The sequence below is a fragment of the Amphiprion ocellaris genome, chromosome 1 (assembly GCF_022539595.1).
Source record: "Amphiprion ocellaris isolate individual 3 ecotype Okinawa chromosome 1, ASM2253959v1, whole genome shotgun sequence".
In the NCBI taxonomy this organism is placed as follows: domain Eukaryota; kingdom Metazoa; phylum Chordata; class Actinopteri; family Pomacentridae; genus Amphiprion; species Amphiprion ocellaris.
Genome location: NC_072766.1, coordinates 38,339,579 through 38,354,863, shown reverse-complemented (window position 1 = coordinate 38,354,863; position 15,285 = coordinate 38,339,579). Strand labels below are relative to the sequence as shown.

Below are 15,285 nucleotides of genomic sequence, written 5' to 3'. Positions count from 1 at the left end.
TTGCCAATGTAGTGTGTCACATTGCTCTGAGGTGAAATAACAGGAAACTCCCAAAAGTCTAATATGGGCTCTTTAAAAGACTCACACTTGAAGATTTACTTCCACAAAGGTAGTAAGTATATTTGTACAATATATTTGAAACACTAAGGCAATGCTAACAACTTTACAAAAGCATTGAATCTACATCTAAAAAGCTACACATGTAAAGCTAATATATAAGGTATTAGTATTATGGAAGGTATCTGAGAAAACTGTCACAGGATGCCAGTAAAACAGCTGCAGAAGTGAATAAAACCACCTTCCTTATTTCTGTTGGTTATTTAAACCACTTCTTGACAATGCAATGTGCCTGTCTTTGGCATTTCCTATATTGAAAAGTATGTTTAATGACGCAAATTATAGTCGTTTCCCCTTTAATTAGTTGTACCTACAACTCAGGTACAAATGATTTGGAGTGTTTGTGCTCCATTAGGCATTTCATGTTTTTGATTTAAAACCTCTCGTGTCAAAGTGCTTACTGCCATGCCTCTTCATAATGATGCAAAATTGCCTTTACTAGACATGACTCATCCTTGAAACTGTGCTTATGATTGTAAGCTAAACTCTCTGAACCCCAAAATCCCCCAGAGGGTTTGAAAGGAAGGATTCGTTTCCTTGAAATTGTCAAAATGACACCATTTATCAGAGCCAGAAACTGTAAAAACAAAAGTAATCACTGGATTTTCAACTTTATGACAGTCCTTTATGAGGAAAATGAACCAAATCTGACCTCAGAATTGTGACTTTTCATCAGAATTACTTTATCCTACATGTATTATTTAGAAATTCACCAAAATTAACTGTTTGCTCTCACCAGATTTGGTAAAAAAGTAAAAAATTATGTGCTCCTCAGCGAAACCTGGAAGTTGTGGCTGGCTTGGCTGCAACTAACAGTCACATGACAAAAAATCTGATAATTTGAAGCTAAACTTGGCTGAACTGCAGGCTGTGTTTACAGAGACCAGATAAGAGACAAGTATAGAAGTAGTAAAATATATAAAGTATGTACTTGCACATGTTGATTCCATGTTTTTTTTTTAATTCTTGCACAATAAATAATCAATGAAATTCAACTTTTCTATTACTTTTTTCATGATTTATGGCATTTTAACTGTGTCATACTGCACCACAGACTATTTTGAGTTCCTTGTCCTTCTAGTCATGCTGTTTCCATAGAGGTTCAGGACTTTATATTGCAGTGAAAAATGAGCCTAAAGTGGGTAAAAATTGCCCACAAACTGCAGTTTTTAAAGTGCTGAGATCATTTGGTTTTTCTTCTAAGTGTGGATGCATTCATTCTTAAATCAATTCAGAGTAAACAAACAATATATTGCCATTTTCATGTCTTTTCAGCTTTGTACGCTGCCAAAAACAAAATGAAGACTTTCTGTTTTCTGCGGTGGATTATGTTGCCTTTTCTGTGCAGACACCAACAAGACAAATGCAGGCGAGGGATGGATCATTCACAGAAATGCTAATCCTAAAACATTAGCGGGATCCTTTAAGCACCCTCATTATCCTGATTCATGTGAACGCAGCAGCTATCATTCCCCAGATGAGTTATTTGTGTGGTACTCCCTTGTTTCTTCTCTGTGTCACGTCCTCATTTGTGAGAGAGAAATGATATCTCTGCGAGGAGAAGGACGAAGGGAGGGTTTTTACTCTGGAGCTACAGCAGCTTCACACCACAAAGACGACTCCTTTGTCTGCGTTAACAAAGAGGATTCAAAGCAGAAGACAGACCGTTATAGATTGCTTCCTCTTGCTGCAGCCACAGAGATAAATGACAGGGATAAGCATGATCACACACACTGAGCTTCTAGTCTCCATTGTCTCTGCTTGTACTCTGCCTCGCAGGTCCGGTTGGCCCATGACTCACTTTGCTGCTTTACATACATGTGACAGTTGGTCAAAGTAGTTTTTGTATTTCCAAGAAGGGTTGTCAGTCACTAACGCACCTGATAATTTAATACATACACTGTATGTAAGTTTTTTCACTGTTTTACTCACATTTTTAAACCATTTACTGTTGTTTTACAGATTTTCCCTGTTTGTTTTTGTTTTAAAGATAGCTGGAAAAATCCTCAAATATTAATTTACATGCTTTTATGATAAAAAAAAAAAAACAGGTTCAAACTGTAAATAATCTCGATATCAAAAATCTGAATATTTTCTATGGTTTAACCATTACATTTCATAAACATTTACTGTATTTAAATCAACAAACATGTATTTGTTTAAACATATATTTGACTATATTTGAAAGGAAAAATATGTATGTGAAGACTGAAAAATTGCACATGATATGTTTCCCTACTTTATTAAATTACTCACAGTATAAAGTACTAATTTATGTGGCAACTGTTAAAAATAATAATAATAAATACCAACAGACCAAAAGTTTAATTACTGTTGACATCAAAAGTCTGCATTTTTTTACAAAAAAAATCCTTTCCAACATTTGACCATTAAATTTCATTACTATTTACTTTATTCAAATTAACAAAAAAAATATTATTTAACAGATGTTTTGTTATATTTAAAAGGAAAAATATGTATATGAAGACTGAAAAATGGTACATGACAGCTAAACTGTAATTTTACAGTTTTTCCCTATTTTATTAATCAAGTAAAATGTATCAGTTCACATGTTTAAAAAAAGAACTAAACAGTCCTCATCAAAAGTATGCTTTTTTCTGTTCTTTTCCAACATTTAACTGTTAAATTTTGCTTTTTTTTTTAACAAAAAATATTTATTTTAAATTTCAATTTTAACCATAAATTGTCCAAAATTTTGCTGTTATTTCATTGATTTTCCACAGTTTATTAAATGACAGAATATCTAGTTTTATCACCTAAAAAAAAGCATTGATTTACATATTAATTTTTTAAAAAAAGTTCAAAGCTGTAGATAAATTCCAGGGCAGTTATTTGTTAGTTCACAATATGTAACTGTAAAATATTTTTTTTGTCTTTAAATTTGATAAATTTATCATTAGTTTAAAGATGTTTGCAGTTATTTTTACTATTTTTTTATTAAATTTTTTTTCTGGCATCCTTGTCGGCAGATTTTCACAGTTTTTGTACTTTTTTTTTTTTTACAGTGTATGGTTTCCTATTATCTAAATATACGTTTCAACACCGTGTTTTGTTGCTGCATCCTTCACTGCTCATTAGTTCAGGTCTGATCTGGAGGTTTTAGCACGAAGGCTTAAAAGTTTTTGGAACGCTCTTAACTGTGAACCTCGACCCTTTGAAGCTCGTGACCTCCTGGTTTGTGGGTCACAAGGTTTCTGCCCCGGTGCCACGGTAACACCCGACACCTACCCCCAGCTCTGCTCCATAGGATGCAAAAAAAAAAAAAAAAAAAAAAGCATTTGAACTGTCGCAGGTTTATAGACAGGTCGCACACCCAGTAAGCAAATACAGACCGCCTACACCTCTGAGCTCAGACCTGACACAAATAAAAATATGTCCTGCACAAACTGTCTCATGAATTAAAGAGAGAAAACCCTCCTTCTCCCTCCTGCTCCACTTCTTTCTATTTATTATGCTAATGTATTTTATCTGCTGCTTCTCCAACTCTCCTAATTAATCCCAAAGTAAAAGCAGTAAGCAGATTTATCAGACATTCCTTCAGGGGGGAGTCGGTGTGGTTGGGAGGAGGGGAGTCACCTCATCCCCTCCTCGGTTTGAAAACTCTCTCTTTTCTCATCTCTCTAATCTCATGAAACCAAAAATTAAGCCGTCTGAAGATCATGAAAGAAGAGAAACATAACATCTGCCTATTCGGTCAATTAAAGCCAACAAGGAAACATGAAAGTGCAAAAATGAAACGACAAAAAAGAGGAGAAATTCCCCGACTTTTATCATTTAATTGCTTTCCAGTTTCTGCTCTTTGCTGCAGCCTCTAATCAAAACATGAGAAATAAGAAGGTGAGAGGAGGGATGGGGAGAGAGGGGAGAGGGGGGAGATGAAAGGTGAGGAGGAGGACAGTTTGCATTGAGGGCTGCAGGAGTTTAATGTGAAGGACTGAGTGTGTTTGCAGGGAAAAAGGCAGCGAGAGGCCAGAGGTCAAAAGTCTGGAAGACAGGAAATTAGCCACACCTGAGGATTTACGGATGAAGGCGACGAGAAGCACTCAAGACCACTGCAAGCATGTCTGCACTGTAAAAAATGAGTTTTTAAACAGCTTTTAACTAGAAATTCACTGTTATTTGACAGATATTTGTAGTTTTGCTAAATTGCAGAAAATAATTAAATCACAGAGAAAAAATTTATTAATTTACATGTTGACTATAAAAAAAGGCCAAAACTTTAAATAACATCCAAAACAAATGATTTTTTTTTTACAAATTGTACTGTAATGTATTTAACTGTAAACTTTTACAATTTTTTATTGTATTGAAATCACGAAAAAAAAATCCAAGTTTTAAAGATAATTAGCTTTAGTTAAAAGAATTCTGTATATTAAGGGTTGAAAAATGGTAAATAATTTTACAGTAATTTTGGTTTTCCCCTGTTTTGTTAATATGGATAATATCAAGTAAAATCACAGAAAAAAGTATAAATTTACATGATGACTGTAAACAAGGAAACATAACCTTTAAATACATCTACATCAATAATCTGTATTTTTCACAAAAGTTCATTTGTTCTTTTACAACATTTGATTGTAAAATTTTACTTTTTTTAAACTATATTTTAATAAGCAAAAATGGCAGTATTTTAAAGTTATTTTACCTCATTTGAAAGAAAAAATATGTATGTTGAGGGATAAATATTGAATTTACTTTTATTTTTTCCTTGATTTATTTTTACATATTCTCAGTTTTGTTAAATTATATTAAAAAAGCATATTCATTTACATGTTTACTATTAAAAAACATGGCAAAATTGTAAATAATGATGACATCAATCATTTATATTTTTATAAATAGCAATTTATACTTTCAGATGATAAAATCATAGTACTGTTGTATTTAAATCAGCTAAAAATTTCTTTTTTAAAAAACAGATATTGGCTCCTATTTGCATTGTTTTTTACAGCAGTTTTTGAATGTGTCAGTATTTTTTTTTACAGTGCGTCTGTGTAACACAACAGTTTAAGATTCAAATTAATTTAAATAATTTAAACATTCCTCCTTTTAAAGCACAAGAAACAGGACTTTTTCTGTTTAATAAATGACCACACGCTGACAACAGCTGGATATAAATTGAGACCAATCAGTCTGATACATCTACTTCTACTTCTTTCATTCTTCCATACTGCAGTCCATCTTCACATAGAGCTCATTCCCTCCCCCTCTGCTCTCTTTCTCTTTCCATCCACCCCCCATCACTCTCTCGCACCACGGCGGGGCTCTGCTCAGCCTTCATCCATTTCCGTCTGTCAACTCGCCAGGAACCAAATCTTTCTGCAGCTCTGTGACAGGACAAAGACCACAGCGTCTCGAAAAATCACTTAGGCTGTAACGAGATGCCCCAGAAAGTGCCACAGATGCACAAACGCTCAGCGGATCTTCTTATTTCACTGCATGTTGTGGCCTATACTTCCTGATAAAACAGAAATATGTACCCAGGACTCATCAGCACTTTGGTGTTTTGCAAAGCTCAGCTGCATATGTCGGTCCAAAATAGGTCGGTAAAGGTGTAAAAACACAAATTGATTGTAAAACTGTTGTGTTTTAGTAACGCTTTCAATTACAGCAAGATGTTTTCACACTGAAGTAGTTGAATTTTGTATCGGGACACTAAATCTTTCTCTGGCGTACTATATAGCTGGATAGTATGGATATTGGAATGCAGCCTCAGTATGCCGTAATAAACAGTATTTAAAATGCTAAAAATACCTATACGTCCTATTAGATTTGCTCAGATTTTGCAGTTTTCAAGTTAGCATGCTTTTTCAGCTGTTCTGACCCACAATCCTCTGCACAGTAATGTCATGGGGTCTCACATGCACACAAACAAGTGTGAATTGCTGCACAGATGACAACTTATTTGCACTACAGACGATATTATGACCAAGTATTAAGTCCCAGTTGTATGCATAATACATGAAACAGTACGTAGTTAAATGCAGCTGCAGTATGCGCTTAAAATTCTAACTTTAAGTGTTCGATTTGGAACGCAGCCTCGGTTTTCCATTTGTTGTCCAGCTATCCACTTCAAGTACTTTTAAAAGAACTGGTTAATCAATGTTCAATAGCTGCTCCAGAGATTGTGTTTTATGTGTGTTTTATGCTTTAAGACCATTTTCCCACCTACATGTGCAAACATACCACGTTAAACCCCCCGGACAAGAAATTTCACAATGTTTTTAACAAGTGTTTCTGCATGCCACAAGTTAAGATGGTCCAGTGTTCCAGAGGAGATAGCGTCACTTCAATGCACTTCTGTCAAATTTATCCACACTATGATTAAAAAAACATATATTTTCTATACTTAGAGTTCAGAACAGACCAGAAAGCACTAGAAACATACAATGTATGTGCATATTTATACACCTGATTTCTATCTTTGAACAAACACTGTAGGTTCAGTATGTTCAATTTGGGGCTGAGAAATTGAAATTCCTCAAAGCTATTCTACAAGCAGGTGGAATTTTTTTGACCTTTTGTTGGCTTTATTTGATAGGCACAGTTGAGGCAGACAGGAAAGCAGGGAGAAGAATGGGGGGAAGACAAGCAGTGAAGGGCCGTGAGCTGGAATCAAACCCAGGCTGCTGCTTTCATGGGTCGCTCGCTCAACCAGCTGAGCTATCTGGGCACCCAAGCAGATGGAATTTTAAGATGTTTCAGTCCTACCTGTCAGCATCTCCCTGTCCAGACGACGTATTCCGATGCAGCGTCTCTCGAACGGCGGCCATGCTGTCGGGGAGGCGGTTCAGACGCCTCGTGTACAGACCCAAACCTCCGTCAGTCATGTAGCTGCAAAAAAACCCACAACAAAACCTATTAGACACAGGGACCATAAAGCAGCTCCAAGATACACAATAAAAGATCTCCAAGAGGATGACCTGAAGTCGTGCAGTACTTTGTTTAAAGGCACACACTGGCCTTTATTCCCAGAGCTGCTGCTGTTACATATTGTGTGTCATATATAGAGCAGGAGGAGCCCACATCCATCTAGTTTTCCGGCTGAGGCTAAACTCCCATCATTGAGGGCTAAACGTTTCCCACACAAACACAGAAGACAGCAAACTCTCCAACTTAACAAAGATGCATTTCTCTCATGTGGCCAGTGGTGGTAAACAACAGTGGTCTTTAGAAGAGGCACAGAGGATGAGGCTGTTCTTTACTCCTGCAGGAAGCATATTGCAATTCATCACCGACACTGAGGCCATCAGTGGACCAGAGTGACATATTATGATTGAAGGAAGCTTAAGAGAAGCTAAAAATGTTCCTGTGAATGTAAGAGCAGGCTAAGTAGGGCATTCACTCCATTTCATAACGGAAAATTACATTCAAAGGGACCTGATTTATCGCATGTTGGAGTCAGAGGCTGACAGTTTGTAGCCGTTACAGTCTGAAGCTGAAACATTCCCACTGGAACTAAAACAACACCAACTAATCCCCCCAAATATTTACCTGTGGAGGAGATCGCTAATGGAGCTAAATATTGACACGTTTAACTCGGGTGTAATTTAATGAAACGTTTGCTGTTTTAAAGTCGAGGCCGGACCGTTGGAACGGTGACTGTGATGATTCTGTTTCTGCAGTTAAGTGAGTAGAAAAATAAGCCAACTGCTAAAACGCCTCCTGTGTTATCTCTGTGTCGATCAGCGAGAGGGAACCCTGCACACACACACACACACACACACACACACACACACACACAGTTACACCTGGATGTATATACAGTACACACACACAGCAGAGTGTTTCCAACAGACAGAGCTTCTTTGTGCAGTCAGACAGAATCAGAGCAGATCCTGTTGGCTGGATCCAATAAGATGTAAATACAACGGTGTTTTAGCAGCAAACCTGGAAAGTCAGCATTTTGTCACCACAAAACTTCCAGAAGAAAAAGGATTTTGACCTGATCTGAACTAAAACATTCATATTCTCAGTTAACTTCATGAAACTCACATGCTTGTTTATTAATCTCTTCCTTTTAAGGATTATTGCAAGTATTTGGAATTGCTTTAGGGAATACGATGGAAATAAACCCAACCCAAGACCTTACAGGGAGTATAAAAGCATCTTGTCTTTGAAAAAAATCCCTAAAATGACCCCATTTATCAGAGCCAAAAACCGTAAAAACAGAAAAAATCCCTAAATTTTCCATTTTCAGAAAGTCTTTGAACTATTCATGTGTGACATACTGTTCTATCAGGAAAAATATCCAAATTTATGTTTAAAATCATGAAATGTAATCAAAATCATTTTATCATGCATGTCTTGTTTTTAAAAAAAAAATGCCAAAGATAAAGCGTTTGCATTCACCAGATATTGTAAAAAACTAAAAATTCCACATTCCTTGACAGGACCGTGAAGCCATTAGTAACTCAGCTCCAACCAACAGTCTTGTGACAAAAATTCTCAGACTTTTTGGCTGAACTGGACAAAGCTGCAGGCGGTGTTTACACATAGCAGACAGGAGACAAATATGGAAACAAATGCAAGTAGAAAAATATCAATAGTATGTGAAGTCACCATTTTTTCAGGATTGGAAACACCTGTGGACACCTGGAAAAACGTTGCACATTTTTATTCTAGGTTTTTCAATTTAAAAATTAATCTTCTATTTCTTCTTTTTTGTGATTTATGACCTTATTGTTTTTTTTTTATTTTGCACAGAAGACCTTTTTGAGTTATTTGTACTTCTAGTTATGGCTGTGCTGTTTCCATAGAGGAGCCAGATTTTATATTGCAGCGAAAAATGAGCCCACAGTGAGTAAAAATACAAAAGGAGCAAAAATAAAGCCCAGAAAGTGCTTTGAGTTCAGAAGGTTAAACTGCATGACTCATGTATGACTAAATATCTGACAAATTCAATGCTTTTTTGGAATCATATTCAACCAAACAGAAAGGGCAATGCAAGAAGAACTTATGCTACTGATATGAGGCTTATTTAGGGACAAGAAAAACAACAAAAGACAAATATTGGGCCCTTCTGACAGAAGATCCACATGGAGGGGGATCCGCTGAGCTTCAAGGAAGACATCCATCATCACAAAGCAAAGTCACCTTAAAGACGACCGGCCAGGCACAAACACACACAATCACTCCGGACAGATTCGTTCACACTAATAAGTAACTGAGCTCATGTCCTCTTGTTTCAGACGCCGGTTAACCTGTAACCTTCTGCAGCAGCAGAAACGTGTCCAAACAAGACGGTTTACGGGCTGAAAGTGAGCAGCCAGGCGGAGATTACACAGCCGTGCAGCTCACAGAAGCAAAAGTTCACGAGTAAATGAAACTGCAGAGATATCTGACTTGCAAACAATGCATGCAGTGTGGTGTGGACGGCAGAAAATTCACTAAATGTCACGCTCTAAGGAAGAAAACAAACAGTCTCCTGCAGAGCCTCAGACGTACCTGTCTGCCTGAAACATGGTCACACAGTCTGTCCACAGCAGATCAAACAAGTCCAGGTGAGTGTTGCTCCTCGCTGATGAAAATCTCCAAAGAAATGAGCCCGTTTACAGCCGTCAGGCTACTGTCTGCTATCAGCTCTGACCTGGTGTGTGTGATATCAGCAGGTGAAAGCGTGTTTGATCATGGCGATAATCACAACTGAAATACCAGCACTCTCTCCGTGTACAGACTCTACAGAAGCGTCCATGTGCGAGCTGAGAGCTCAATGTTGGTATGCAGCCTCCGTCCTCAGCTCCACATGCTCTTTCTCTCCTGGCTGGAGGTTGGGCCTGTCTGAGGAAAGGTGGAGGAGGGATGGGAGGGAAGGAGGGGTAGATCAGGCAACATGCCCCCGAGCCAAGGAGGCGGGTGCCCTCATCTCCACGGGCCACAGAAACCGAAAGGCAAAAGAGGGGAGGGGGTTGGAGATGGAAGAAAACCGCCGCTGATACTAAAAGTGGTCTCGCCGGTCATGTTGTCTGTGCGGCAGCAGTCATAATAAGCTGAATAAATTAAAACATGCTGAGCTAGTCATCTCAGCTTGGGGTCTACATTGCTTAGGAACGTCTAGAGCTTTAATGAACTTGTTTTGTTAACTGATTCAACTCTCAACTGATTTTTTTTTAGCAATTTTTCCAGCAAAATGTCACAAAATAGTCAAAAAATTGCATCACAATTTCCCTGAGATATCCAGTTTACAACAAAATGCAACAAAATAAAGAATCTGTCTAATTTAAAAAGCTGAAATTTGATAAATTACATTAATAAGGTATCAGAATCTATTTAAAAAGCACAAGAAATGTCTTAAAGAAATGTACCTTTGTCATATATTATTCTTTGAGTTAAAGGGTCACTTTTACTATGTTAGATGTTCAACTTTCCTAGATTTCCTAAAATCATTTTAGTTTAATCTGCTGAAAAATCGCTTTTTTTAACCATGGGCAGGTTTTAAAGCCATGTTAACTTTAAAAACAATCACCAAAATTAGACAATTTATGAGTGAAAAACTGTTAAAACGTAAAGAATCGTTAGATTTTGAAGTGTCAGGTTCTCATTTCAATCAAAATTTCCTGCAGTTGTTTTAGTTTCATTTGCTGAAAAATCACTTATCAACCGCGTGGAAGGTTTTAAAGCCATGTTATCTTTAAAAAAAATCTCCAAAATTAGGCAATTTATCTGAGTGTAAAAATGTTAAAAGATAAAGAATTGCTGGATTTTCAACTTTCAAAGGTCTTTTCAAGCAAAGTCTGTAAAAAAAAAAAATTGTTTGGGATTTCTTAAAAAAAAAAATCAGTTTTATTTCTAAGGTGAAACTGAATGAACTTTGTGGGATTTGTAGTATAAAAAACTCAATCTTCATAAGATTTTTGGGGAAATTTTGTTACTGTAGGGTCTTTTTATTATTAAGAGTAACAGTTTTTCTAATTCAAGGTCTAAATATTAAATTCCACAAGTCTTCCACTGAGTTGGAAACCACACAACCGAGACAACTCAGATACCGCTAAAGGTAAGGGGGTTAGAAAAAATATGCCCCTTTTGCTAACATATGTGAATTGACCCTTTAAGTGGCATTTAAGAGGTTACAAAGAGTTGAACTGTGAGAGTTTACTGCTGTAATCCAAATGCCAGCTCCTCCTCTCTGGGTAAACATCCCACCTCTGTGTGGAAGAACCAGTTATTTGGTGGATGCTAACATGCTTGTGATGGAGCTTAACCTCTAAAAAGGGCCTGAGGATGCAGAGAATAGAGGGAGGTCATCCGTCTGTGTCTGTTTTAAATGGTTAACCCACAGGGTGACTCCACCCACATGCCTGTACCCACACACAGATCCCCACATACACATGTTAGGCTGCTGCAGCTTCCACCCCTCTCCCCTGCACAAAGAACATAATCTAGTCAACATGCTGCCATTTGGATAAAAGCTCATTTTGCCAGTCATCCATCACTTCATCCCCTGGGATTATACCACAATAATACACACCGAGCACGTTCTGTATGGTTTACACAAAGACAATCTAACATTCAAACACCAAAACCAGCTCAAAATAACCTCTTTACTGTGTGTCGTAAAATCTGCTCGATCTACTGTAGTGTGGAAAGGACTGAAAATCACTTAAAATGCCAATTATTAAGATAAAAATGCAAAACATTAATAGGGTCCTGCTTCTAAAATGTGAGGATTTTCCTTTCTATATAGCAGTGTCAGCGGAATAATTAACCTTCTGCACCCCCATACATTCTGGCAGGTTTCAAAAAGCATGCTATCCTTTAGAGAGTGCTAAAATGAAACTATTTATCTGGGTGAAAAACTGTAAAAACAGAAAGAATGATCATTTTTTTCAATTCTATAAAAAACAAAAAATTCTGCACTGCTCAGCACATCTGTAAAGCTATTAGTGACTCAGCTGCAACCAACAGTGACACGGCAAAAATTCTGGGTCTTTTTACCTAAACTGCAGGCTGTGTTTACGTATGGAAACAATTAAAAAATGTAAATAGTTAAGTCTATAGACATGCAGAACCACCATTGTTTTCCAGTGTTGGTAAAACCTGTGGGCGCTTTAAAATATGTTGTACATGTTGATTCCAGGTTTTTTCAATAAAATGTGATTTAAGGCATTATAACTGCTATTCTGCACTAAAACCATGTTTGAGCTCTCTCCCCTAGCGATGGTTGTCTCCATGGAGGTGCAGGATTTTATATTGCAGAAAGAAATGATCCAACAGTGATAAAGGGGTAAAAAATACCCAGAAACTGTTTCAATTTACTAGCAAAAACAGAAATATAATCTCACATTGCAGCCTTGTGTCATACCATAAGATAGTCTCTGCAGGAAATGATTTAACAAAGAGAGAAATTTTATTTAATATTTTTTTCCATGGCTTCTTTAAAGGTCCCACCAGCCTGGATATCCAATTTTCCGAGGGAGAAAATGCCTCCGCTCACCTGCTCACATCACTCACCTGCCCAGGTGTGTCTGATTCATGCATATCAAGTACTTCAAGAGCACTTAGGCCCCTCGCTGTTAAATCTGCCTCAGGGCTTCTGAGAGCACACGATTTCCTCTCCAGTTTATAAGAGATGTGGGTTTTTTATCAGCAATTTCACAGAATATTATCTACATTTACAGTTTATCTAATCATCTCTATTACCAGACCTGGCTCTCTCTGCCTCTGACTTTTCCATGCCATCTGAAGGCGCCTTTAACAGCTCCATCTGATAATAATGATGACAGCAGAGCTTTAAATTGCACAGTGTTACAGCCAAGGTATGCAAGGGGGCCTGTTGCAACATGGACACTGGCTCTGAGGGAGCAAATAAACAGGTTATCAGGGTATCAGCATTACTGCATCTGCAGACGGAGAGATGGGATACCGGTGGGACCTGCACTACACAGGATGAATGCTGCTCATGCTACAGATGCTAAACTGTGGGATACAATCTGATGGTTCGATCACAGACGTATGACCGAGGAACACTACTGCCCTCTTCTGGCGAGCTTTAATACACTGGCTCAACTTGGCAAGGAGAGTACAACGCAGCTGAAGTTCTGCTGGGAAACCTTGGGTCTTGCATTCATGTGGATGTTAATCTGACATGTATCACCAGCCTAAATTCTGTTGCATGTAAAGTACCATTACAACAACAATCCTGACGAAAATTCTTCCAGCTACATCGCAAAAAAACTGCCCAGGAACAGCTCAGGGAACATGACAAAGAGACCAAAGCATTAATTTGGCCTCCATGCTCCCCAGATTCAAACACAATTGAGGCTGAGCGAGATGTGCTAGAAATAAAACTGAAGTACAGACTCATTATCCAAGACCCCATCAGAGGATCCACAGAACATCACTGGAGGTCCTGTGCTCGTTCCCTAATTGGTCAGGACTGTTTGGGTGACACAAGGAGGATCTAAACAACGTTAGGTGGTTTTAATGTTGTGGCTGACTGGTATATATGTGTGTATAGTTTACTCAGTTACTTATTTATTCTAAAAACAAAACGCAAAAAAATGGAAAACAGGTTTACAGGTTTAGAGATAATGATGTGAAGTCTTTAAATTACATATTTTGTCCAATTAACAGCCCAAAAACAAAAGGCACCCTATTTAAAATGATAAAACTAAGAAAAGCTGCAAATCTCCTAATAGGACAACCTGTTACACGGAAATGATAAGAGAAAAGCATGGATGCAAAAGTGCAATTAGTAAATACTTATCTTTCACAAAGATTTCCTTCTGTCAGGGAAGTTAACCAAATCTAAGTTTAAAGTCGCACTATTTCACATCTAAATCACTTTATTCTAAATTTCTTAACCAAAAAGTTGTCACAAATAAACAATTTGCACAAACCAAAATCTGTAAAAAATGAAAACAATGTGCGCTTCTTGGTGCAACTGTGAAGCAATTAGTGGCTCAACTATGACCAACAGTCACATGGCAAAAATTCAGGGGCTTTTTGGTTGAAGTGCAGGCAGCAAATATGGAAATAGAGAAAAGTAGGGCTACACTTCAAAAATGTCAATAGCTAAATATCTATAGTGTGTAAAACTACAATTTTTTCCAGCTTTCGTAACACCTATGTGCCTTTCCAATAAAAATGAAAATAAATAATCAAATAAATAAACTTTCAGTGTTTTTTGTTCTCTCTGATTTATGGTGTTTTAACTGAGTCATGATGCACTGAGTTTTCTTTACTTCTAGCCATTGTGCTGTTTCCAAATAGGTGGATGACTTTATATTGCAGTAAAAAATGAACCCACAATTTGTAAAAATGTGACAGGAGCAAAAAAAATCCAGGAAGTAAGTAAGACGTCTCCACAAGGCCTAGCAACCAGTGAAAACGCCTCCGCTCACCTGCTCAACAACCCAAAAACTAAATTCTAAATCTATTTACATTGATAAACAGGGAAAATCCCTTACTGGATGAGCTAGAGACCAGTTAAAGTTTTTTGCTTGATAAAGAAACAAAATTCCCCAATTCATCATTAAACTGTTTCTGTTTTTTCAGTGCCTGTATTGAAGACTAAAAAACTCCTAATAGTGTGGTCCACTTACCCGCTGGTGACATCGTCAGTGCGCACGGCGTTCTTGCTCAGCACGTCTCCGTCGCTCATGTATCCCGTCACCTCCATGGCGATGCCGTCCAGGTCGATGTCCTCCCCGGCTCTGTCTCCGAGTTCCACGCTGCACAGAGCTCCTCCCCGGCCGGCCAGCTGCCTCCGGAGGTGACCGGGGTACAGGTAGCGTCCTCCCTGGCTACCGACCACCCGGCCGGCGTAGCCGTTCCCCAGAGAGGGGGCGTCGCCCGCCTGCAGACGAGGGCTGGACTGGCCCAGTCGCCATGACGACAGTGATGGGCGAGCAGAGGTGAGGCTGAGGATGCTTCGACCGCCTCCGCTGTTGTTGCTGCCGCTGCCTCCGCCGCTTCCACCACCGCTGCTGATGTCTGTGGTGACGCTGCCGTCGAAGGTGGTTTCCAAGGTGCTGAGCAGAGAGAAAAAGAAAAACGATTTTCCAATAAAACTCACAAGCTGATATTGAACAGCTAAACCTTCTGAACACTGAGCAGTTTCCATGCATTTTTAAAATTTTAAAAAACTTGTTTTTTGCTGTTGTTAAATTTTATACTCACTACGGGCTCATTTTATATTGCAAATAT

General features: G+C 38.1%; 1 protein-coding gene across 15 annotated transcripts in view; it reads right to left on the bottom strand.

The window, feature by feature from the left end:
- nav2a (neuron navigator 2a) overlaps positions 1 to 15,285 on the bottom strand; it is a 299,433-nt gene that overhangs the window by 56,304 nt on the left and 227,844 nt on the right. For all 15 annotated transcript variants that reach the window (XM_055004563.1, XM_035946341.2, XM_055004401.1 and 12 more), the window contains 2 exons: positions 14,682 to 15,110; positions 6,850 to 6,972 (listed from right to left, as the gene is read on the bottom strand). In XM_055004563.1, the coding sequence (XP_054860538.1) occupies positions 6,850 to 6,972; positions 14,682 to 15,110 (552 nt within the window). The remainder of the gene's footprint in view (positions 1 to 6,849; positions 6,973 to 14,681; positions 15,111 to 15,285) is intronic.